Genomic DNA, 26,744 nt, shown 5'->3' on the forward strand with positions numbered 1-26,744 from the left:
TATGAGTTTCCAATGCAATTCAATACAACTTAACACTGAACAATAGACATACTAAAATCACCCTGTCCTTGACCATTAATAGACTCTAGAAATAGTCATAAGATAGGTACAGTCTATCCAACTGGCTGCTAATAAGAAACAGCAGCAGTGTGGAAAAAGCCTGACCCCACATCTGAACACGTTCCCTCCCTTTTTCTCGCTACAGCTCGCCAGAAAGACTTCAGTCATGTTACAACCAGCCCCATGTGACAACAGAACATGTTCCTTGTGCACCTCGGCTCGAGACCATCACACTTAAACACCCACAAAAAAACACAAGCACAGCTTTATTACAACAGTCACTCACACACTCTCTCTGTCAACAACAAAGACAAACACATGCAAGCGTGTCACACTTAGAGTAATCTCCAGGAAAATCCCATTTGGCAGAGCAGCTGCCAGCGTGGATCACAGATAGACTGTAGACGTGGTGCCCACAGGGTGGCAAGCTGTCCATCCACACCATTCTATTGAATAGACGCGCGCGCACACACACACACACACACACACACACACATACACACACACACTTGAAGACAAGCTTAAGGTGGGATCAGGCCCTACCACTGAGATAATAAAATTCTTGCCACTTGTTTTAATAGAAACATGTCGATTGGCTCATACAGCCAGTTTCTCATTTGAACAGGGCTTAATTTTTATTGCTCGATTTATTGATCTGGCACGAGGGATTTCTGTTGCAAAGTAGCTTCAGGGACAGAGTGTGATTTAGTGTGAGGAGACAAAAGTGGTCCATCTGTCTGTTTATCCTGCTGGCTAGCTGTCAAAAACATTTTCTTCTGCTAATGTGAAATGATACACAGGTAATATGAAACACTGAAACAACATGCATTATACATTATACATTCTTCTCAAACAATTATGAAGGATACAAATGTGTAGAATAAATAAATCTATGTATGTATGTATATATGTATGTATGTATCTATGTATCTGTCTATCAATCTATCTATCGGTGCTTTATATGGTATACATGCATATAGAAGAAATGTAACTGAGCTAATTGACAGGAGCAACCACCCTTCAGCATTAATAGACCTGATCTTAGAGCACCACCATCTGGTAAAATGAAATATTACATGGTTAAAACTTGGGTAATACCCACAACATAGTGTATAAGATTCAGGAAAAACATGCATTATCCTGTTTTATCATCCAAGTCATGATTTTCAAGAGATAGTTGTCAGTTTATTAAACTAGTAATATTCCCAAGTGTGTGTGTGTGTGTGTGTGTGTGTGTGTGTGTGTGTGTGTGTGTGTGTGTGTGTGTGTGAAAGTGTGTGTGTTTGTGGTGTGTGTGTGTAAGAGAGAGATCACATTTAGGTACAAAGTTTTGGTTTCAAACCAGTTCACTAATCTAATAATAATCTTATACTTTTCACTGCAAACATACACACAACTGCCGCTGCATTCAGCACAAACTATAATGGTTCCTGTCTTGTAGGGGATTGGATTAAAATGAGATTTAGGTATTATGTATTGATTGGATTATACTCAAGGGAATAAATTAATCAAATCAAGGGCCTGACCAGCCCTGAGGCATGGAGTCCACTAGACCTCTGAAGGTGTGCTGTGGTATCTGGCACTAAGACGTTAGCAGCAGATCCTTTAAGTCCTATAAGTTGCGAGTGGGTCCTCCACGGATCGGACCTGTTTGTCCAGGACATCCTGCAGATGCTTGATTGGATTGAGATCTGGGGGATCTGCAGGCCAAGTCAACACCTTGAACTTGTTGTGTTCCTCAAACCATTCCTGAACCGTTTTTGCTTTGTGGCAGTAACTGTTCAAGTCAAGCCAGTTTGTTGAGGTAGCAGTGGAGGTGAGAGACTGGGAGGAACAAGAAGCTGGAGACTACTTGAGTATGGATATTGTGTACTCCACAGCCACCGGGGATCACCAGGGAATCAGTCAAGAGCAAGTCTGTACACTGGTCCACTTGCACTGGTATACTGGTCCACGGCACTTACTACCCAGGTTTTTACTGGTTTGGGGGAATAGCACAGTACACATATTTAAGAGGGCCGCAAGGATGGTGTACTGGTGTTCAGCCGAGTTTTTATCCGAGTCCAGCCCTGCATACATTCGCACATTGAAAGAGATCCCCTCCCTAAGGCACTGATGGGGGACAAAATCCACAGTCATCGTTCTGTGTAAGAACGCCTTGTAAATATCAGGTCATATAATACCAGATATAATATCATATCAGTAATATCAGACTTCACCAGTCTGTATTAGTCAGATCATATGGTATCTTCCAAACACTGTATGCTGAAGCACATTTTGTACTAAAAATACTTAACTTAGAATTTACCTTAGGAAGGAATTTGCCTTAGGAAGGAATCTCTCTGCGGGCCAGTATGAACAATAACAACAGCCCTTGGGAACCCTTGGTGTCCCCATAAATAAACTATTCTCATGTGTGAGTGTGAGTGTGCAGGAAGTCCTTTTTTTCCCCGCATCCCAAGACAATCTTTAGCCATGTCATGCATGAAGGATTACAAGAGGATGATGCAAAGAAGATTTTATTCCTGCTTTTGTTTCTGCATGTGTTCCGAGCGAGCATCGTACATGTGCCCTCTCTGATGTGACAGCACCAATATGGGATCCATATTTTTGTCCAGAAGTAATTACTCTCCCAACACAGAGGCCACAACCTGCCAGCCGAGTGCCTGCGGGAGAGCTCTGAGCCGAATAATCTGGGTGAGATGGAGACGTGGGAGCAACCCTGTGATTTTAGTACTCACCCCAGATGCATGAGGTCATACACGCGAGCACACAAGCGAGCAGATAAACACGTACGTAATGTACATTTCTGAGGGACATGGTGCTGAGGGGAAGCCCATCTCCTTAGACAGACGAGCCACTGAAGCAGCCTGAAGAGCGAGGAGGGAGACGGGGAGCTCTACAGACACGCTTCAGTAATCATACAGTGAGCAAGCAGACAAGAGGGGATGTTTCTCCTCGCTAAACAGCCATTGCCCCATGGTACTAATCCAGCTCCAGGAACCACTCCATGCTGCCTCACGCTAACAGATTTTTCATCAGACAATCATAAATTAACCACTTTTTTCCCTATGCATTGCATAGTCACACATGTAAAATAGAAACTTCCAGACAGACACACGCATATATGCACAGACACACATAACACATCACAGTGAATGGTTTAAGTTTTGGGTAAACAGTAAACAACCCCTGTGCCAGGACAGCTTGGCCTAGCTGCACACCGTCAATACTAATGACATCAGGACACAAAGTATCACTATGGAAACCTGGAAGCTCTGGCACTATCCCACACCCCTCTGTACTACCGGAAGGCTGGAGAAAAGGCCCGACAGGGGTGCAGAAAGAGAGAGTGAAGGTAAGAATAATCGAAAGCCAAAGGAAGGAGGTAGTGAATGAGAGTCAGAGAGATGAAGAGGGGGAAGAGAGGGGTGAGCCAAAACGTCAGAGAGATAAAGATGAAGAGAGTGAGAGGGTGGGTTGAGGGGTTCAGAGGCATTGGTTGGTTGATGCTGGTTAGGAGCCAGGGCCTAGTGCTCGGTATGAAAACAGGCAGAGCAGTGTGCTGCAGCCAAGCCTGAGATTCAACTCTGCCGGAAAAGAGTTCCTTTCCACCCCCCAAATCTGCACTCTCATCTTCTCCCCTCCCCCTGCATCCATCACCTCATCCATCTCTCTCTCTGTTCGACTGCCTGACCGCCTCTCTTAGACTCAGCAACACTTTCAAACAGGCCAGATGGGCTCAATGAAATACACCCCACTGTCTGCAGCCGTCTAAATCTCCGTAATGCTACTGCACTCCTGAACTGCTTTATTTCCAATCACTGATGTGACAAAGTGTCTACTACAAAACCTACTTAGCACAGTGTCACTTTGAACAGGTCTGGTATGAGACAATGTGTAGGTCATTACAAACAAAAAAGAAAACATAATGTCTCTCATGGTAGGCTAGCCTGATTGTGTCAGGTCATGAGCCTCAAAACCATTTACTGTAAGTTATTTCCAAGCATAAAATTGGCTGCTGGTGGGAAACCCAATTTAGGCTTTTAAATGTTGTCACACACCAGGTCTCCAACCACATTTTATGCCAGATGGGTCACAGAGCCATTTGGCCAAATCAATGTGAGCTAATCAGTGAGAGCCAAGGTTGAGAAGACAGTGGACAAAGCTCATTTTTGTATAACAGGATTGGAACAAACCTCTACTTTTCGACTCATTTTAAAGTTAAATTGAGAGTTTTACGTCTAGATAGGGTTATAAGATAATTTATTTAAAGGTTAATGCCAGGTTGAAAATTGGCACTCACACTTGTTTCATCTGAAATGTTTGTGTTAATGTTAACAGATGTTGTGGCTATTTAATGTTGATGGAAAATGGATAATGACACTCAATGTCATATATTTCAGATAAACTGGTTTTCTATATGTAGAGGTTGGACTGAATTACCAGTTGCTGTTTATTTATGGTAACCAAACAAAACAGACAAAGCTCTTCACACTTTGTGACCTTAGGTTTTTATTAGACCTATCAGATTTATAGAAAGTGACAAATAATCTTATGGAGTCCTTGGCCTGAAATCAGTCTGGGATTCTCTGTCTCTCGAGCCTGCCTGTGAATATGTCAAGCAAATGAGATAACCAGTGCTGATCCCACAGAGCCTTGTTTAGTCACGTCTGCGTAATCCCACTGGAGGAAAGGAAGAGGTGAATCCAGAGTATAGTAACAGTGTCAGTGGTGGGATTTTAAATCTTCTTTCAAGGCTATTCGCCAAAACTAATTATTTGACAAACTGGACAAATTCTAATTCAGGTAAAATATTTCACACAAGTGACCAGACTAAGGGTGTTCCCGACTAAGAATCAGAATCGAATCGAATCGAATCAGAATTGTCTTGTTAAGTCTTGCCTATAGTTGACTGACGAATCATGTGTGGGTGTGGCAGGGCGGAGGGTTCCTCGCGGGTCAATTCCAAGTACTGTTTAAAAACAATATAATTAGTGGACATTTCAGTCTGGACCAAAGTGGTGGAGGGGCCGACTTCTTTCCCATCTCTGCCTGTGAAGAATCTGCACTCTGTCAAGTTGCGTATGATTGTTTGCCTAATTTGCACATATCTGGAATATTGACTTCCATTTTACTAAGTCTCAGTTCACCAGAGATAAAGTTTAAGGGGATTGGAATGGCCGTAGAAGAGATACTGGTCTCATTTTAGAGACAAATGGCCATTAGATTGAATATGGTGTACCTCTACATGAGACCTACATTTCAGTACAAGCAAGAGTTTAACTATTCATTACAAGACAATATTAGATATTAAGTTAGCAGTAATTTTAGGGTAAAAAAAAACATGGAAACTTAAAAAAAGACTTAAAAAGATGCTCTGTAAGTTGTGTAATGTGGGACAATACACCTTTATATGAAACTGTTTTATTTTTATTTTTCGCTTAGGCTACACTGCCTGAATCTCATAAGTACAGTAGTTTATAGAGTATTATACTTGCTTAAAAGGGCCTAGTTGATGACTAATAAAGTTCACACAGGGGAACTTTCCTGCATTACAAGCTTTAAATATGGTGTGTCTCATGGTGTGAATAAGTATAAATGTGCTGCATGTAGATGCTGTTGATCACAAATTGTGAATATCAGACGTCTAAAACTAGAGAAGCAATATAAAAAGACAGAGGCAGACAGAAACAAGAAGAGAACTGGTTTGCTGATTTGTGACTCATCGTGTGACATCATGTGCCATCCATCCATTCAGAGAGTTGTGTGTTTTGTACATTGTGTGTGCAGGGGTGGGGGCTGTGAGGTGGCAGAGCAAGTGAAAAAGAGACAGAAAGGAGAGACAGACTGGTACTTCATGTACTGCTGCTGTCGACAGCCTCATACAGTAGCATTAGGCTACATTATTTATCTAGTGCCATGTCTTATTTGTAGAACACCATTCAGATAGAACAGTAAACGCCTTCACTAAAGTATGACTCTCTCGTCTGCTATACTATACCACACCTCTATACTCTACTGTGGTGACAGACAGAAAACACAACAAACAGCTTTCTATCTATAGCCGTCTCTGCTCCAGACTATGTGTTGGTTTGATCTCTGCTCCGTATCGACCGCATTACTCAGGTTATTCTGTACAAACGGGATCGGGATGACTCTGCAACAATGGGCGGCTATTTTCAGAGGGATATTGAAAAACTATGCTGGGAAACTATAAAAGGGCACCTAAAGCAAGATCTAATTGGACTGCAGCCTTTGCTCCTATGGTAGGGTTTCTACAGGCAGTTGAGACAAACCCCCAGCAGCGACTGTAAATCTGTTGCTTTACTGTTTTTAAAGCACATGGCATTGTTATCTCTCACTTCTAGTTGTAATCATGGACTTCCTGGAGCATTTTGGTTGGGTATAAGTGTGTCATCACTACTATGTGTGCGCCTTGCCCCTTGACTATCCTACAGAGCCATGATGGGCGTGACGACAGCAGAGGAAATGCAATTCACAACACTTCCTCTGTTCCTCCCATAGAACGTGAGTCAGGACAGCATGGGTCCTTCCTTATCTGTCTCGGGCCTCTTGTGAAACCGGGCAATTTCCACACCCTCCCCAGGGAAAACTAATGTCAGCCAGACCAGGGGAACCAACATCTGTGGTCTCACACTCCTTTCTATCTATAGTCTTATTTTCCAAAGCCAACTGAACATTCTTGATCAGTACATTTCCTGCATCATATTCATGATGTTTACATTAGTTTTACATCTGGGACCTGCCCAGTACAACCACAGTTCTCACTTATAAAGGGAAGTGTGTCATGGGACTACTTCCTCAATGCTGTTTTCTCTCTTTAGCTTTTGATTTCCATGTAATATTGACAAATGTTGCATACTGGACCCTTCTGTATATATGTTCTCCCAGTACACATGATAATTTAAATACAGTTGCAATACACACACACATATAGTGCATCTGCCTAAAGCTAAAAATCTGATTATTTTTTGTTTTTGCTGCATTTTTAAAAAATATGTGACGTTGCTGTAGCACTTTGTTTTATGTTATCCAGCCCCATTTGTTCTTATCTGTATATCCTTCTCTCCACTGCCGCACAACCTCATTAAAGTTTCATCCAAGCTAGTCTATTCTTCTAAAGTCACACAACTTAAAAATGCTATGCCATTAAGAAAAGCTTTTTTATCCATGTGTGTCACTTGGGTATGCTGAGCCCTTGTTATACCTGAGCCTGGTTTAGTCTCATTTTAATCATTTGGGTTTTATAGATAAAATCAAACAAGAATAGAGATTACTATTGTAGGTGCAATTTTTTATTATACAAATAAAGTAGTCGAACCATTGTTGCCTCTAAACTAACGGGTTTGTTTGGCATATCTGAAAATACATGTCAGCATCTGTATAATAACAATAATAATAATAATACAGGATGGTATTCAGGGTTTAATGAAAAGATTTTCATAGCGGCAGTGCAAACCTGTCTCACTCAACCCATCAGGATCTTTATAAAACCACAAAGACAGATGGGTGGAGAGGGAGAGGGAGTGAAAGAGGAAGCCCATCCTGATGTTCTATATATACACCTCAAACCCAATAGTGCTGCAGCCCGCCAGCCAGAGCAAAGGCCCAGGAGGCTGGCTCGATAAGGAGCCTCTTTGTCTGGCTTTATAGCGCCCAACAGGAGCATAGTCGATGTTGTATAACACAAAGAGTTCGAACACTTAGGCTCTCCGTCAAGTTACAGGCCAGAGGTGAAACATTTACACTGGTTCTACATATTGTGAAACAGCGATAAAGAAAAGAGGGAGCGAGACTGTGTTTTCTGTAATGATACGCTACCTCCTGTGGGGCTGTAAGAGTGAAGGGAGTCTCAGTGATACTGTAATTGCTCGCCCTTATCCTTGTTTTTTCTTATGTAGACTTACTGTGGAGACCAAGCGGGATGTGTTTGTGGTAAAGTGAGACTGCGGATGAGTGCTGTGTGAGAAAGAGGCTGGTATGTTATGGTGTTTTCGCCGCACTGTGTAAGGAGAACGTGGTGTTCATTTCAGTTCCCACAGGCTCCTGAGAACCACCTGGTGGGATTTAAGGGACACATTTTAGCCCACTAACTACACATCAACAATAATTTATATGGCTGCTCACCATTTTCCTAAGCACATCATCAGCTTTTATTTTGACTTCCTTCCGTCCAGGCAGCCAGCTGTTTCCCTTCATTTAATGTCAGTATGAAAATGATTGTCAGCCAGTTGAATGAAGGTGAGTAACTACTAGGAAGTTTTCTCCCATGTCCTTAGTTTGACCTTATAACAAACCCTATTTAAATTTAAAGACGCTTTCTTAAAACTGGACTATACATAGATGTAACTACCTCTAGCCTAATGTCAAACCAACCATTTACAACCCATCTATAATGTCTAAACATGACATTTTGTTTGTATTTCTCTCCCTTTTGCTACAATTTAGACCGGCCAGTTCCCATTGCATTGCATGGCACTGCTAACTCCCGCTGTTGCCCTCAGGAAGGTACACACTGTATTGCTGACCATGTACTGCAAATGTCTGATGCAATACACATACAACCGCCAGCCGCTGCTTTTCACATGCCTGTGAAGAGTTTCAGCACCAGAGCAAAACAAGCGCCAAGGTGCCAACACACACACACACACACACACACACCCTCACCAAACGAAGCAGGCACTGACACAGACACAGGCTTACCTACTTCATACACAACCATCCTTTTTTTTTTTTTTACTAGATTGTTGTGAGATTGTGTGTCTGCTAAAAACACTACCTAATGTGAATTGGACCTGTCACAACTGTCTGATAAATTATCTGTTTAGTAAGGTCAATATTGGTACAGATCCCAATCTGGTTTATTGGATTACAACGTCACTTAGTTAAACCACACAAAAACCCCACCATATGGTCATTTAAATCTGCATTCCTTGATATTTTAACCACTTGGGGGCATCATAACAAGTTGTAAACACAACACTGACATGTTTAATTTTTTTAAGTTGATATGGTAAAGCTGTTAACAAACACTTGCCTATTTACACAACCAGCAGGCATGGTGCAGCATTATTATGAATAGACTATCTGGCTCTTTAGCTAATAAATGCTCCACTATGTTCACAAGCGTGTCTACATAGGTGTCATTTACACTGGGGTTTGTAAAAAATGTTCTGATAACCAACCTTGAGAGAGGTTTATTTGCACAAAAAGAAAACATGCAATGTATATAGAAGAAATAAATGTGCATTGCCAAAAAAGAGTAACTTGAGTTAAAAAACAAGCTGCTGATTACTGCATTATATTCCACTGTCACCTGTGAATTTTGTGATTCCCTTTAAAGCATAAAAGTAAAGACATTTCTACCATAAATTGGTGCAGAATTTTTTTTCAGAATACAGGAAATTAATTGTTTAATTATCCAGATTTTCTGGGGGAGGATCCCCAGACCCACCACTCATATATCTCAGCATTGAATATTTCTTCAGAACAGTGTTAAAGTATCTTCTCATCTTGTTATTGTGACCCCTATATTGTGCATCGTTACGTCTTGTGACCTAAGTGTATCTTCACCCCTCTTAACTGAGCCCTTATGTCCACACCACTTTTCAACACAAAGTAACGCCCTTGTTTGTCTGTTGTTCGCTGCATGGGTATGTACCATACAGAGGGTTTATCCTCATTAGCACTAACAGCTGTTGATGAGAGCAGTATGAGTGAAAGGAAATAGTAAATGCAAAAATGCTCTAAAGAGCTCAGGATGACAGTACAGTTATGTGATATTTCTTTGTGGTTCACCACTGCAATTGACACCTATTATATTATGCAATTATTTGATCTAATGTAAACATAAAATCATTGATTCATGCAGCTTTTAACTCTACTGCATTCACTGGTTTAGTTTAGATGAAAGCTGCAAGTATGCAGTTCGTCCAACATGCTTCCTGTGGCTCCTTATACAGTCTAATTATGACTCTTTTCCATCCCTGCAAACAGAAATAGATTTTAGAAAAAAGGCAGGAAATGTCACTTCCAAATAACTATCAAAATAATACTGCTTCAGTCATTCCTTTCCCAAAAAACCCAGAAACAAATCTCTTATTTTGTCTTACAAATCCTTTTTATGAAGGGAAATTCTCTTTCCTCACGACTACACAACAAAGTCCACTGCAGAAGAGAACCTGAAGCATGTAGGCATGAAAGTGTCTTGCTCTAGGGCACTTCAGCAGAGCAGATGTTTGCTGTCACAGGAGCTTCTGCATGTGTATTCCACTCATGGTAAACAGCTGAACATTAACCCCTATCTTGCAAGTCCACCAGCTTTATTGGAGTGCAATAATACAATCGCAAGAATAAGCCTATCCCTTTAAGGAAATTCTCTTTTCTCAACGTGTTACTTTGCCTGTCAGGGTTGTAAAGTATAAAGTAATAGCTGCTCATGAACAGACAGGATTTGAGCCGGGTTGAGCTGAGAAGTGGTTTTTGAGAACTACCACTTCTTCGCATCTCCCTCTTTTCTCTGGTCTCCTTTTTGGCAGCCTTTTGTTCCCCATTCTCTATCTTTCTATCCTCTACACAGAAAAGCTGACCAAACAAAAACAGAACAGTCACGTGTATGAGTGTGTGGATGCCTTATGTGTGTGTGTGTGTGTGTGTGTGTGTTTGTATGTAGGATGTTTGTCCCCAGTGGCATGCAAGGACAGGACCACTACAAGGAGTGTGTTCTGAGCTGTGAAGTGGGTGTCTGTCAGGACAACAATAACACAGCAAGATGTATGACAACGGCGCACATACACACCAGCATACTCTCTGTACTTCACCAACAAAACTCACACTCAGTGTCAATGTTTTGTCAAAATGCCTACAGAAGTCCCCCTCAGGCACTGCCAAGACAAGCTCAATGCTCTTCCTATAAATAAGACAGCCGAGCAGAAATGCAGAATACACGGATACACATATGGAAATACACACACACCACAAGACATGACAAACGTCAACTTCAGTCATTAATCCCAAAGATTTTCTTGTCACAGATCTAATCTTAAATATTCATTACTGTATTCTGCGTATTTTCTGTCACGCTCAAACAAATAATGTATCACAGAGTTGCCCTCAGACACTACAGCAACTAGGAGGACGGAGAGGAATCTGAGGCAGGACGGGCCGCGTTGATTGATGGCATGTGTGAGATGTGGCGAGGTGTCAGTTGGGGACGCACATTTTCCCTGACTCAAACGCAAGGCAGCACAAGGAAGACACACATACAAAACCCGCACCCATCACAGACCTTTAGGACTTAATCCATCACACCAGAACTGACAGACTGATGTGAAATGGGGAAAAAAGAGAAGACCAGGGGATAAAAGAGCAGAAGGAAATACATAAAAGCCACACAAACGTGCACAGGTGTCCAAACACACATAACCACATTTCAAAGACACATGCAGTCAAAAGCTGGCTGTGCATCCCTCCGAGACTGGACCCAGGTGAATCCGAGTGATGCTGGCACACTGCTCTCCATAATGGCCCAGATAAACAAAGAGAATGCACGCATAAACACTCACACACACAAAGGTCCAGTACAGGGCTTATATAATGTATTTTCCACTAACATGGTAACTGCACACTCATCTTCCCTGGGGTGAACTCTGCTCAGCTGGAGCGGACACGAATGCTGGGGGGTGCTTGAAGTGAGAGGAAAAGGAAGGACTGCAGTGGTGCACCGACAAGCCTCCTCAAGACCAGCAGGTCTAATGGAGAGGCAACAAGGTCACGGCTAGAAGTGCAAATGCAGGCGTAAACAAACGCTCAGGCGCAGGGCTTTCCGTCCAACGCAAACACACGTGCATGCATTGATTTGTGCGCAGACACGTCTACTTTTTCGTACTTTTTTTTTAACAGCAGATAGCGTGCAGAGGGGATGACCTTCGCCCCCTTTTCCACATTATCAAGGTCATCTGCTGTGTGCCGGCCTTCGGCACATGAGAGTCAACATCTCTCACTCACGTTCTGCGTACAACTGTTTCTCCACACAGAGAGGAGCAATGCAGGATCATGTATCACATTACCATGGCTGAGCACTGCAGCTCCAATGTTTACTAATGTATCACTTCCTCTATTACACCACTCCCTTATCTCAGGCAGGAGGCTTGAGAGTCAGAAAGAGTCGGAACGAAAGATTGTGTTTGCTGACCTCTTAAATTTAGGAGCTCACATTGATGACAATCTCTACATTTCATATGGCAAATAATCGTTTTTGGCTATACATAAAGCAAGCCGTGTATAGTGCATGGATTGGTCTAACATCACATTTCAACAAAGCAGCTATTAAAATGGAAAAACATGAACCACAGAGATATGAACAAGATTATGCTTGAGCACAAATATCCTTGGCCTCGGAAACAGTGCATTGACAAAAGAAAATCGTACTCACTTACCAGCTTTTTCCTGAACTTCCTGAACCACAACTCACTTTCTTCCTCAGTGGATGGAGTTTGCTCAGTTGTCATGGAGAAAACTCTTAAGCTATTTTAAGGTAATTCTTCTGTTTTTGTTATAATATCATCATGACAAGTTTACAAGTAACATACTCAAAGACAAAGAGTTTCTTTAATGTTTAACACTTTTGCTTTCAACTACACTATAATGCTTTTTTTCCTCTTACACAAGAAGAAGAAATTATTTTCAGTGCATTCACACCTTGTTGGCTAAATTTCCTCTACCAAAATGTGTAACGTCCTGACTCGTTTCAGATATCCGATGTCTCTTGCACTCTTTAGGCCACATAGAGAACCCCAACATTCACTTAAGATTGTCTAGACACACAGAATTAACTCGTATTACAACTCTTAATTAATAATTTATGTATGTATATTCTATTATTATGTATTTTCCCTTCTGTTGTTTGTATGTTCTTTTGTTGTAATTCCTAATTTTGGATTTCGATCAGGATACTGTAAACAAAAAATCACTCTTAAACCTTGTAGGCTAAATTTATCCTACAAACCAAGAGCAATTTAATCATTGTTTTAAATGGTGAGTCAAGTCAAGACAGTGAAAGGGAGAGAACAGGAAGCACAACTTCGTAAAAGGGAACGGCAATGGATGTGATGGAGCAGAAGAATACGTGAATGAGGGAACGTCCATAAACCCCTTTCAGGTCATTCTCATGCTTACTGAATTCATACAGTAGGTCAGCTCTACCAGCTGTGAAGGTCCCTGGCTATGACCACCACCACAGAGGCTACTGTACCACACTGTCTTCCTTCCTTGTGCCAGAGGGCTGAGGGCAGAGCGCACACAGGAAGGAGGGCAGCCATGCAAAGCTAAATAATGCAGTGGCTCAGTCTCCACATTATGACCTAGTAAATGGCTGGTTATACAAACACTCAGACCCTCTTGGGCTGCCCGGCCTGACAGTACCATCAGCAGGATGAATCGACCAGCTCTTATGAACTAATTTATTGCTATCATGGCTGGGGTCAATTCACTCAATTCAACATTTTGTCTCTGTACAACAAGAGGACAGTAAGTAAAGACTGGGTGCATTACATGGTTAAGGAGAAGACATTTTGAGTGACTTAAGTCTGGTGTGGTCTCAAAAAGGCCTCTAGCCACACATGTAGTCTATGGGTTAGGCTATGTAAGCAAAGTGTGACAGGGTTAAATTAATTATAGAACCAATGTTAAGGGCCCAAGGAAGATACTTGTCATGCAACTCCACAAACTGTGTTGACAGCTTAAGCTATAAGGAACAGAAAATGAGTGAAACAAGGAGTCATCAGTTGTCTTTACATCCAGCCCATGCATATCTAGATTTCAGAATAGCTCCAACAACTTCATCCACTGTGGCATATCTGCAGTGGGTTAGTAGCCCTACAACTGGGCAACTTCTGCACACATGTAGTAGGCTATGTGTCAGGGACACAGCAGCAGCCCCAACATCCATGTCACACGCTCAAAGTAAGCAACACAGCCCTTCACAGCCCTCTCGGCGTCCCACCCTACCTTCGGTGTGGCAAGTGGATGACAGGATGGTGCTCGGAGGGCGGAAGAGGTACGGGAGATAACGGGAAAAACATTTCATCTTCTTCTCCGATGCTTGCCGACGGGTGAAGAGCGTTGCGTTGCGGGCTCCACATCCGCACTGCCGCCGCGACAGTCAGCCAGAGAGGAACCAGGGGGGTGCGGGAGGGGAAAGAGGCTCTCTGTCCGCGGCGCAGGGGGGCTATGACAGCATCACTTTTCGCAGGCAGACAGCGCAGGCAGGCAGGCAGCAGACTCCGGTGAAACTGCGCGTCGCCCGGGGAGCAAACAGCGCACGGTGTCAGCGCGCCTCCGCTTCCGTGTCGGTAGTTCACTCCGTTAATGTAGTTGTTTGAGTGAGAGCAGGACAGTGAGTCGCCTCTGTTCTCTCAGATGGGAAGTCACTGTAGGCTATGTGTGGTCTGCCGGTGTAAACACCCGCCCACCCGCCGCGTCGGGGTTGTTCAGTTGTCCAGTTGTCAGGTTGTTGGACTATAAAGCACACTTAGCCTATAGCTGATTGTAGATAATGATCTTCTCACGCTGTTGTCATATGTATCTGGTAGGCTATTAAATATTGTGTTTTCTATTTAGAAATAGCCATATTTAGCCGTTATATTTGTGTTTTATGCCATTATTCGTGTTAGTTCTTTATCCTAAGTGGTAAAAATGTAAAATAACAGAAGAGTGTGTGATGAACATAGACCAAAACTTGATGAATCATAGAGAAAACTTATTTCCAACTGCTGACCAGGTTTTTGATTAAGTTTGGCGCCATCTTGTGGCAACATTTTATATGGACTACAAGCGAGAATTGTAAAGTCACAAACATTAAATCAGTAATAAAACTTGTTAATAGCCTACAGAAAATTATTTTAAAAAAATAAGGTTTATCAGCTTTATTAACTTGTGGTAATAATGACTATAAAAAGAAGTCAGAATGAACAAGAAGCTTTAACAATTGCCCAATTCGTCGAATTCAACTATTAAAACCACAAGCAGCAGTGTAAAATATGATAATACGACTAAATGTAAGTGTTTGTGTTTTATGTTCACTGTATTAAATGTTAATATGTGTTTTTTATCCAAAATCTGCGGACATCTCGCGAGACTTGAGTGTGAACTAATGCCAGCGGAAGTACTACACGAGTCTCTTTTCCGCCGGCCATAGAGGAGCAAACGGCAGGGTAAGAATTCCTTGCAGATAATTTCACTAAAGTTATCACCATCCATCCTCCCTGTAATGTCACTCTTTGTCCATATAACAGTCTAAACACCTCGTGAACATTGTCACAATTAAAAGACGGCCAATATTGAATCGTTGTTGATAAGAGATTACAAATTAAAACCTGCCAGTGTTTGGTCTCCCTGTTGAAGTCTGTCGGGATCCGCATGTCGGCTACGGGAACTGAAGGAGGCTTGATTCTTGCTGCTAGCGATTAATATTCGGCTTCCTTTTCAGTCATTGCTTTTTTTTATCCAATCTGTTGCTCGCTCGATAATATATTACCGAGTTAATGTTGGCACAGTGTCTGTTGTATTATGCTAACTCAGTAGCGACATTTTGCTAGCTTAGCTTATAATAGCTTTGAAGACATAACCTAGCCAGCTAGCTGTTAAACTGTAAACTCCTGTGTGTGTGTGTGTGTGTGTAGAAGTTACAATGCTAGTCGCACAACGTTACTTATCGTGTTTCAGTGGAGGTGTTGTGTAGAGAAACTGAAATGCAAAGAACTTAAATTAATGCTGACGTTTATTTGCTAGCTTAACGTCACTTACATTGTATTTGAAACCCGTGCTTGCATGATTCATGTTTTCAGCAGTTAGGGGTGGAATTTGTTAAGCAACTGCGGCTTTTCTATCCTGAGACTGTTGTGATGTCAATTGGTTAATAACCTGCATGTCTTGTTTGCTCACAGCATCATGAAGCTGAATCCATTTGTAACATCCTCCCGCCGCAAGAACCGCAAGAGGCACTTCAATGCCCCCTCACACATCAGGAGGAAGATCATGTCTTCCCCACTATCCAAGGAGCTCCGCCAGAAGTACAACGTGAGGTCAATGCCCATCCGCAAAGATGACGAAGTCCAGGTACTGTAGTTTGGATTGCTGAAAGTTTCTCATAATAGGCATAAAAACTGTAAGTTGCATTTGCTTGACCACTCTTGTGGTGTTTACAAACAGGTTGTCCGTGGACACTACAAAGGCCAGCAAATTGGCAAAGTGGTGCAGGTCTACAGGAAGAAGTACGTCATCTACATTGAGCGCGTGCAGAGAGAGAAGGCCAACGGAACCACAGTCCATGTCGGCATCCACCCCAGCAAGGTGAGAACACAGTTGTGTAGATCCTCATTGGTTTCCCTGTCTCAGTAGAGTTAAGAAAATAGTGTTAAAGTGAATGTGGTGGTGTTCGACACTGTAGCGGGCGATGTCAGTGGATGTAAACCTTTTTATAACAAGCTGTGTTTACCTGTCAAGACTTTCGCTTGAAATGTGTCCTCCTGCCCATTGATGTGAAAATTGTCAGTTTAGTGCAATCTTACATGACAAACACCATTTCCATGTAGAAGTACCAGAGACATTTTATTTATCATGGTTCTGTGGTTGTGTGGCTGACCTCACTCACCTGGGGGCAGCACCTAACTGTGTTTGTTCATCATTAAGCTGAAAATGCTGGACCAACCTTGATTTATTTGTTTTAATCCAATGTTTGTAAGGTGAAAAACGTGCAATGCACAAGTATTCAGTTTTGTCACACTGTGAACACTGCGATCCAACTTTGTGGCAATCTTTGAGGATGTAAGGGGTGTTGGACAGCATTATTTTAAGTTGTTTCTGATTTTTCCAACATATGTACATACATAGTGTGAGACACCTGTAAGACACAGGGAAGTGCTACGTGGATCTGACATTAATGTGACACAAATTAAGGCTATGTTGACCATGGAGTTGAAAAGATAATACATTAAGAGTGATGTGTAGTAAAAATGTTTTTAGTCTAGGTACAGTATCAAGTTCAGATATCATCATGTTGATGATATTTGAACATATGATGGACAGGAAGCAATATAAAACACAATTCTACTGAACTTTTAACATCACTGTAGTCTTTCAGTGTCTGAAAGGTTGTATCAAGGTGGGAAACGTAAATGGTTCATGAATTCATGTCAAAGATGGGCTGTGCACAGTAACCAGAAAAGTAGAAACCCCTGTACTTTGTAATTCAGTCCATTAGAACATCCTTGTAAGAAGTACTGGTATCTTTTAAAGCCCTAAGTTAATGTTGTATGCATTATACTGTGAGGTGTTTTTTTAAGTTTAATCATTTATGTGTAAATGAGGAATGTCAGTGTATTGCAGTCCACAAAAATCATAGAAGAGTCAAACAACTTAACTGAACTGGTTTTAAATTAAGGTAGCATTTATTGCAAGACATTTTGAGGTGGAGAGCGAGAGGCGAAAAGTAAAAAGCGAAAGTAATAAAATGAAGGGTGGCTGAATTCCATTTAGCTGCTTCAGTTTCAGAGTCATGGCATAGGGACACATTGTCTCACTGTCATGACTTACTGGTACTGTCTTCGGTGCAACTAGCAGGTTTATTTGTATTCATTTTCAAATTCAACGAATATTGGGCTGTAGAATGTCAATGGGCTGTGAGTAAGCCGTCAAGAGACAGTCAACCAGATGTGATGGATTAAAAACTCTGCTCTCCCAGGTGCATGTGAACTGGTCAAAGCTAGATGACTTGTACCAGCAGAAAAGGCACCGTTCTAAAAGCAATGTGCAATGCTGTGACAAAAACACAGAGCTGTCGGATTTCATGCACAACAAGAGCAAATAACTAACAAAGCCCAACAAACATCAAACCTGTAAGGTCTTTGTAATATATCTGACTCCTCTGAAGCCTAGGTTGATGCCTATTGGGTTGTGTAGATTCGTGGTTTTACTGATTGTAGAACTGTACTGACCATCATTTCCCTAGACATCTGTTTGTTTTGACCATCAGACTTACAGCTATGTCCACTTGTAACAAGTCTTCGACATTAGGAATGTGTTGTGGACGTGCCTTTATCTTATTGTAAGGAGCTGCAAAATCACTGGATTATACAGATTGTCAGACATTGATCGTCTTTCCTGCGTGATTTGCATCACTGCCAATGAGACATTTCAGGACTTGTCCAGTAACCCAGTTTTTCCGGTTTTGCAGGTGGTCATCACCAGGCTAAAGCTGGATAAGGACCGCAAGAAGATCCTGGAACGCAAGGCCAAATCTCGCGCTGATATAAAGGAGAAGGGCAAATACAAGGAGGAGACCATTGAGAAGATGCAGGAGTGAAAATGATCTTTTGCTATCAATAAACTGTATAAATGGACCATACTTTGTCTGTCATATTTTAGCTGTGGAGGTGGGATGATTGTGTCAAATGTGTTAAAGAATTTATATTTCAAACATGCATACCTTATTTATGGTAGTCTAACACAGAGATTGTATTACACCCGTCAGTGTAAAATTGGTCTGTACAGGGCCCATAAACTCAGTATATTGCACTAATTTTAATCCAGAGCTCAAAGTGAGTCTTACAGCTGCCAGTACTAGGAAATGGATGTTTTTGTTTATGGATGAGTTTGTGCTGGCAGAAGTCTCTCGTTAGAAACTAATTTCAGATCCTGATATATAGTGATGTGAACACTATAGAGTTTAAATACATCTGCGTATTTGGGTTTGGTGGTTCAGATTCCTGTCCTTTTGATCCTTGATGGTTATAAAGATGTCAAACGGAGTTAGCAGGAAGATACAGGCCCACACACCCAGGAGCACATGATATTTACATGGACATAATTGTTGGTTGAAAAAGGTGGCATACAAGGACACTGCAGATTGCCTTAACATAAAGCTACAGGTGGAATCATAAATTTGTCATAGACATTGAATTGTTCATCATTAGCTTCAAGCTGATAGTGCTACAAAAAAACCCCCATCAAATTTAAAGGAGAATAAACTCACTGTCAGGGGCCTGGCCTTGCTTGTGTGTAGATATAATCATGTTGTAGTTGTACAAAATGAGCGATAGGTGTCACTTTATTACCAAAGACTGAACATTGCAAAGTTTGGGAAGTCCCAAATGAAAGGCATAGCAAAAAAGATCCAGCCTTTTTGTAAAAGTCAAGCATTTTGTTTAACGGAGAAGTGGTCATAATTTCGATTACGAACTAACGTACAAATTTCTCAAAACTAATAATGCTGAAATAGTGCGATGATCTACAGAAAATGGACCATATTAGTCCATGTCAGCTTTTTTGTCGACTTTTAAGTATATATGCTTTACAAATAAATGTTCAGTGCAACACAGTTGAGTTCCTCCCTCTCTGGTTACTGATGGTCATGTGATCAGCGCTGCCTCGTCTCTGTCGTCCTGTGGATCCTGTCTGGCAGCTGGACAGAAGTTTCTCTTGTCAGAAATTTGTGTTGTGTCATTATATTCTCTGTTTTGAACAAAACACCATCATGGCGGGACTAAGTTTTGTGATCTCCATGTCTGTGATGACCCTGTTTTGGTGTTTTGTTGGAGGAGTTGTGCCCTGGTTCGTGCCTAAAGGACCAAACCGAGGGTGAGTTCGTTAGCTGCACTTTAGCTTCCAGCTGGCTAGAAAGAGCTAACTTAGCTAAATTGAGTTTTTATTGTATGTTGTCCCGTGACTCTTGTTTGGTACAAGTAGGTGTACAGTGTATAGAGTAGCGACGCTGTTTAATTAAATTTCTGTATGTTATTTGAGCAGTTTAACAAATGTAAACCTTGTGGACGAACTTTACTCGCTAGTAAGTAAAAGTTAGGATTAGCTAAAGCTGAAGCTAACATTTCATCCTGTGTGAATCTAAGGAAGCTTCATCCTTTTTGCCTTTTTAATCCCCGTGTTGTTGCTATCTCTGCAATACATCTACTATAAGTCTATGTCCTTATATTTAGATGCCAAACTCAAGAGTAAATATACTCCATCTCTGGAAAATGTGCCTAATGCAACTTCCCTTATTGCTTCTCTGTCAGTCACATCACGAGATCAAGCTATGTTAATAAATGGCCAATGTTGTATTTTAAAACCATGCAACGTTATTCAATCTTATTTAAATGTTCAGTATACCGCTTTTAAATATTTTCTCCTATTCCCACAGAGTGATAGTCACAATGTTGGTGTTAACTGCAGTTTGCTGCTACCTGTTGTAAGTATTAAGTTATCATCCAGGAAATTTACCAGGATTTCTTTAACATTGTGTTGTGGTAGTTTTATCATACCTTCGTGCGCTTATAACGCATACAGAAAAATAATGGAGGGTCAGTAAGAATCAGATCTATAATATAAACATCTGAAATTATTAGTCCATTAATCCGCTGACAGAAAAATGTGTGGCATCTATTTTGACAGTTAATTAAGTAATTTGTCCAGCAAAAATAACAAGTATTGTCCCAACTTTGGATTTGCAAACAGACAATTTTCACTGTTGATTAATCAAGAAAATAACTGCCAAATTAATTGGTAATGAAAATAATCTTATATTGCAGCCCTAATAATATATATTCCGACTAATAAAACAAATAGAGTACCTCTTTTCCTCAAGTGGACATTCATTTGTGTTGAGACTTTAGAGATGATTGATGACTCCTCCTTTACCCTATAGTCATTTGTTTGCATTACAGTCACATTAAAACAAAGGTTCTCATTGGTGTTAGTACTGTTTTGCATATAGTATTTCTGCCTTGTGATACGTTATTTATATTCACAATTAGGTGCAAGTGTGCACATGGTGTCATGTTACATATCAGACTGGCAAAAGTAGTGCAGTAAACACAAAGCAGTATCGCAGCCAAGAGGAGTTATTTCCCAAAAGCCTTCAGTTTGGTGCTGTGTAGAGTAATCCTAACAACTGAATGTTCTGTCATGACAAAAAAAATTCAGAAATACCGTTGGTTAGAGAATAAGAAATGACCCACATCCTGGAGCTTTGAAGAATGTGTTTTGAAGTGCAGTTTTGTTGCTGAGTATTTACACACATGATCTTATTATTTTTTCTGTCCACTAGCTGGTTGATAGCAATTCTGTCCCAGCTGAACCCACTTTTTGGCCCTTCTCTGTCCACTGACACCATCTGGTACCTGAACTATCACTGGCCTTAAGATACCCTTCCAGGGTCCTGACCATTCAGGCAAGTATTGAATCTACATTTGACCTACCTACCTACTTTTACGCAGTTTATAGATGCTGGACTTCCATGTAGCCTATGGAAAATTCATTTCTTAATTTGTGTTTATTGTGATTTCTCCCAGCAGGGGTGGACCGTACACTGCTGCATACCAATGGATGTTTGCTACTCACTCGATGCAGAGATCCTGCCTTCTGAATCGCCTTAAACTCAGAACCGTGTGTGATTATTGAGTGATGCCCACACTGGTGCCTTGTACAACAATGATTCCCAAAGTACCTCTGAGAGATCTCACTGAATGTGCTTCACTTCTATTAAAGCAACCTGTTGTTGTTTGGTTTATATATAATGTATATTGTGTTTATTGCTGGTGTTGAGACGAATGATAGTTGATGTGTGGTGTGTTTGATGTGATCTCTTTTTGTCTTTAATATTAGTGATGGATGTAATCCATGTGATAGTTGTTAATTAATAAACTAATAATCAACTCCATTGGTTCGAAAATGTTTGAATTTTGTTCTGCCTAATTTATGAGCTCATGACACATTCCAGAAGTCTTTGCTGTAATTAGATAATTTTCCAAGTAATTATAGTCATTGATATAGATATATTAATAATTACTCTTTATCATGGTGACATGTAAAGAATATATGCAGAATTTAATGATATGTTAAATAACAGGCTGTTATGTTAAAGTGCTTTACACACAGCATTTCAGGTTTTTTAATAATTAATTAATTAATAATAATTTACTGAATATTACATTTATTTAATAAATCGTTATATGGTGGTTGAGTATTATTTTATACAGCCTATGTTTCTTTAATATCATAAAACAGTTTGTATGGCCAAAGTCGACAGTCGACGTTGCAGGCTTCCGGCTTGCCGTAGCTCGAGCAGACTACGCTGGCAACATGGCGTCCTCAGATGTCCACGTCCGAATATGCGAACAAGAAATTCTGAAATATGACTTGGAAATCAAAGCTCTCATCCAGGTGCGAATATTTGTTTGGTAAGATTAGTTAGCGCTACGCTGGTATTTGAGCTTGTCATGTAAGGAAATCTTGTTGCTGTCAGATGGCGTTTAATGAAAGAGTTCAGCCGGTGCACCGACAGTTTGAGCTGCAGCTACCGGGTGCTTTAAAGTATCTCTTTACGTCAGAAAAAACTGACAGATGTGCTTAGCAACAAGGTAAGGCATTATATCAAGCGGTAAATCAAAGCTGCCATAAAAATATCAGGAAAACTGGCCCATCAGTAACGTTATCATAAGTCTGCCAAAAAGAAAGCATTCATACTGAAATTGATTTCCACTTGTAACGTTAGCCTATAAACTATGACCATACTTCTTTGGTTTGTTTAGTTTGGTTACCTTTCCACCCCACTAATTACAATTTTTTATTTTCTTTCCACTCCGTATTTCTAGTATATAGGCTATGTAATATTGTAGTTCCCGTTACTACAATGCTGAGATTAGTCAATAACAAAATATTATCAGACAGCAATTTTGATCACATTTGTGGTTGAATAATATTTTAAGCAAAAATGTGAATATGTACTCATATAAACATCTCAAATTTTGTTTTTACTGTTTTATATTATTTAACGTTCAGTAGCCTACCTTTCGTTTTTTTAAAAACTGTTTATCAGGAGAAAAAAAACAGCATTTTTAAGGCATCTGGACTGTGGGAAATTGGCATTTGTCACTATTTTGTCACATTTTATTAATGATACATAATCATTCCATAATTGGTTATCATAAAGAATAACTGACAGATTAGTTGATAATGAGAGGAGTCATTACAGGCCTAGAGTTGCTTTATATGCTATTTCAGCACATTCCGTCACCCATGTTGACAGATTATTCCCACCTGACAGATTGATGGATCTCTTACTTCAAGTGATCGCCAGTGGTGGTTTATCCTCAGAGAACAGCTCAAACTGTCCAGCAGAGCATCTTTGCAGTCACAAATGAGAGCAACACTTTGATACCAGTAACAGAGTTACTTTGATACCAGTAACAGAGTTACTGGTATCAAAGTGTTGCTCTCATTTGTGACTGCAAATGATACCACAATGATATAGGGGGTATGTGTCTATCTCATCCTTGTTTTGATGTCTCACCAGGATATTAATGAATGCACAGGTCCTCAAAGCAAGCTGACAGAACTGAACTCAGATGTGAAAAAGAGTTTCCACAATCTCAGATTGCGGATTCAGGTAGGGAACGCTATTTATAAATTCCTCTGCAAATGTGACAGAACCACATTACAGCCTGTGCATCAACCAGTTGCACTTGATTTTATGAGATATGGCTCAGAAAACATTTGTGCTATTTTGTTGCTTTGACAGGATTTAGAGCAGATGGCTATGGAGCAGGACAAAGAGTCAGACAAGCAAGCTTTGATCAGTCAGGTAGAGGGACACAGAAAACAGATGATGAGGTAATGTCTTTGGATTTAGATATTCTACCATTCCTGGCTTTTATAAATGTGAGCTGGTGTGTGTTTTGTCACATTTATGTCTTGATAACGCTGCCAGAATTGCCTGCTTAAGCTTGCATAATGTTGTTTTTTTTTTCGGGGTGGGGGGGGGGGTTGTAATGGCTGTTTTTGCAGTAACCAGACAGTTTGGAGGAAAGCCAACCTGGCCAGCAAACTGTCCATAGACAGTATGGAGAAGCAGGCACTTCTTAATGGAGCAGATAGTGCCGTGAGGCAGAGGTGAGCTGACAATGACAGTCTCTTAAATTAGAGCCATACAGACACATGGATCAGCTTTATGACTGTCAAACAACGTACTAGATTCTCTCAGTGTCGTAGTTAAATAATACATTGTTTTTACATCTTTCTTTTCCTTTTATAGTATACATTTAATTTAAAGTAGGACATTTATATTAATTGTATCTTGTTTTGGATCTCTTTCTCAGGAAGATGACCAAAGAGGATCTGGCTCAGACAACCAGTGACATTACAGAGAATCTTATGAGCATCAGCCGGATGATGGCGCAGCAAGTTCAGCAGAGCGAGGACACCATGACAACACTGGGTGAGTGAAGGAAACGCCTGATGTAAAGAATGCACTAACAGCGTGTTAGCAAAAATTTATTCCATGGGCATAAGTCAGATGCTTAAAATACAATTGTCCACTTAGTTTTGTCGATTCAGATTTGAAAGGCATGAAAGGGGAGCTGGTGCTGTGTGTGTTTACTGAGCCTCCTGCTGTATCTCTGTGTTGCCATACATACTGTAGGTTGGTTAAAAACTTGGCCACCGATTTTAGAAGAGTAATTAAACTTCAACTCATTTACGGTGTTTGGGGTTAAACTGTTTTAATGCAAGCTGTCTAAACTGACTATTCATTTGTATGAATTATTATTCTGCAACCACGCCCTCCTTTCACAAAAAGGTTTTGTGTTGAAAACAGATTTCTCTCTTTTGTTTGAAGCAACCTCCTCAAGGACAATCCAGGAGACCAACGACGAATTTAAGACCATGACGGGGACCATCCAGCTGGGGAGGAAACTCATCACCAAGTACAACCGCAGAGAGCTCACGGATAAACTGCTCATCTTCCTGGCGCTCGCCCTCTTCCTCGCCACAGTTCTCTATATCCTTAAGAAGAGACTATTCCCCTTCCTGTAGACCAGGTACCTTTTGAGGAGCTCTTGCATTACCACATACAGTACTTTCCACGGTCAACTCAAATGATTTAAACAACTGAATGCTGCGTGTCATATTACACAGATATAACACACGAGTGTCTGTTCAGTGGAATGTCGCCTGTTCACTTAGCTGAACTGTGACGCTGCTGAGGGTGAAATATTGTCCACAGAGAGGAAGATTATTGCGCACCTATAGTTCCATGCTGTATTTTGTTTGGTTCACCATACATTGGTGGTACAAGATGTCCATCTTTAGTTAGTGTGACAGTAATGCTGTGCATTGCTTTCAATGAAATCACTTGTGAGACGAGATGGACGACCCATATTAATCTTTAGTACATTCCTGTGGAAGATATCCAGTGCAGTTTTTGTTTTCATATATATATTTCACATATTAAATATATATATTTAAATTTATATACACACACAAACACATGCAGAAAATAATTCTTCGACACTTAAAATAGTAGCCCTCTGTTTGCTTCAGATGTTGCTACGAGTGCAGTTCAGTGAAACTCCTGTTTATGTATGACACACAAGGTTCTTGAGATGAAAAAAACAAATCTGAGGAAAATAATGTAAGCAGAACATTTTCGTATAATCAGATAATCACATAACAATAACAAGAGACACTTTTTATTTCAGTTCAGCAAGCTTTTATCGTCACGCATGTCATTGAAACAATATTACAGTCATAGACAATACTATTAATTACTATTATTCAATAGTAGTATTAAATTATACATATTTTGGAAACAGTACTAGGATTTAAAAACCAACATGTCTGTGTAACAGAAAGGGGCCTTCTTCTTATATTCCTCACTAACTGATGTTTTAACCAAACAGTTCTTTAGCACATGAAATCATAAAGTCGCTGTGCAAGTCATTTTGTGTAATTATTATTTAAAAAGATGTACTGTATAATTACTGTAAGGTGTAATTTATTTCAGCATTATAATGTCGAAATGCTATTTTCTGGGAATAAAATATTGAAATGGCTTTTAACTGTGATACGACTGAAGACCAACTGCAGTTTGCATGTCTCTAGCTGGGTAATCAGAGTGGCGCTTGTATATGTGCACGTCAAATTGTCCCAGTGTTCAGTTAGCGTGAAAACCAGGGGGAAAAAACTATTCAATGAAAGAGTGTGCACACTTCCCTCCTTCTCTGCCCCCGTGAGCTTGGCTCTGGTCTGCAGCAGAGCAGAAAAGTCCAGAAAAGCAGTGGTGGTGATCACACTGTCAGAGATAGAGCAGCATGCATCCCTGCCTTTCTTCAGATAAGACCCGGAAAAGCAGATTATTCTGACCCGTTTCCCTCTGCCTTTCCAGTGTGGGTGGTGGGTGAGGGGGAATATTTTTAGGTTTGTGTGGCGCTGTTATCTGACGTTGCCTTTTCAACACCTTGGAGGAGAGGGTGGCCAGAGGAGCTACATGACCTTGCTACCCTTTCTGCAATTGCCTGCCGTTGCCATTTTGTTTAATATATGTAAATGTTGTCAGTACTGATTATCAATAAATGCAAAGTTTTCTGGCTTGATGTTTCACATGTTTTTGTGGGTGTATTGTTTAAAATGAGACAGAAGACTACGGGACATGTGTGGAGAGACCTGAGAGATGCCTAAGCATCTCTTACTCATGTAAAGTGGTTGCAGTTGGGCAGAGCCCGCTCCTAGCCTCTTCATAAAATTGCACACTTAGACAAGCGCTTTGGCTCTCTGTCAAGCAAATTGGACTATTCTTGCATTTAGCACCATGATAGTGTCAATCAAGTTTT

The 26,744-nt window shown here is 40.7% G+C and overlaps 4 protein-coding genes across 4 annotated transcripts in view; 3 read left to right on the top strand and 1 right to left on the bottom strand.

Moving 5' to 3' along the window:
* Positions 1 to 14,502, bottom strand: part of ppp2r2ba (protein phosphatase 2, regulatory subunit B, beta a) — a 43,680-nt gene extending 29,178 nt beyond the window's left edge. Inside the window, exon 1 of the mRNA XM_046030048.1 lies at positions 14,092 to 14,502. Within this exon, the coding sequence (XP_045886004.1) occupies positions 14,092 to 14,170 (79 nt within the window). The 5' untranslated portion in view covers positions 14,171 to 14,502. The remainder of the gene's footprint in view (positions 1 to 14,091) is intronic.
* Positions 14,503 to 15,273: 771 nt separating this feature from the next.
* rpl26 (ribosomal protein L26) lies at positions 15,274 to 18,483 on the top strand. Its single transcript, XM_046030050.1, has 4 exons — positions 15,274 to 15,296; positions 16,029 to 16,200; positions 16,294 to 16,434; positions 18,317 to 18,483. Exons 2-4 carry the CDS (start codon positions 16,033 to 16,035, stop codon positions 18,443 to 18,445), a joined length of 438 nt encoding a protein of 145 aa, XP_045886006.1. The 5' UTR covers positions 15,274 to 15,296; positions 16,029 to 16,032; the 3' UTR covers positions 18,446 to 18,483.
* Positions 18,484 to 19,480: 997 nt separating this feature from the next.
* atp6v0e1 (ATPase H+ transporting V0 subunit e1) lies at positions 19,481 to 21,796 on the top strand. The gene is made up of 4 exons (XM_046030051.1): positions 19,481 to 19,719; positions 20,279 to 20,326; positions 21,185 to 21,307; positions 21,432 to 21,796. Exons 1-3 carry the CDS (start codon positions 19,616 to 19,618, stop codon positions 21,276 to 21,278), a joined length of 246 nt encoding a protein of 81 aa, XP_045886007.1. The 5' UTR covers positions 19,481 to 19,615; the 3' UTR covers positions 21,279 to 21,307; positions 21,432 to 21,796.
* Positions 21,797 to 22,209: 413 nt separating this feature from the next.
* On the top strand, positions 22,210 to 26,503 carry bnip1a (BCL2 interacting protein 1a). The gene is made up of 6 exons (XM_046031178.1): positions 22,210 to 22,299; positions 23,432 to 23,524; positions 23,657 to 23,748; positions 23,923 to 24,027; positions 24,234 to 24,352; positions 24,752 to 26,503. The coding sequence occupies exons 1-6, from the start codon at positions 22,219 to 22,221 to the stop codon at positions 24,946 to 24,948; spliced, it is 687 nt and encodes a 228-aa protein (XP_045887134.1). The 5' UTR covers positions 22,210 to 22,218; the 3' UTR covers positions 24,949 to 26,503.
* Positions 26,504 to 26,744: the final 241 nt, after the last annotated feature.

Source organism: Micropterus dolomieu, linkage group LG19 (genome assembly GCF_021292245.1).
Source record: "Micropterus dolomieu isolate WLL.071019.BEF.003 ecotype Adirondacks linkage group LG19, ASM2129224v1, whole genome shotgun sequence".
Classification (NCBI taxonomy): Eukaryota; Metazoa; Chordata; class Actinopteri; order Centrarchiformes; family Centrarchidae; genus Micropterus; species Micropterus dolomieu.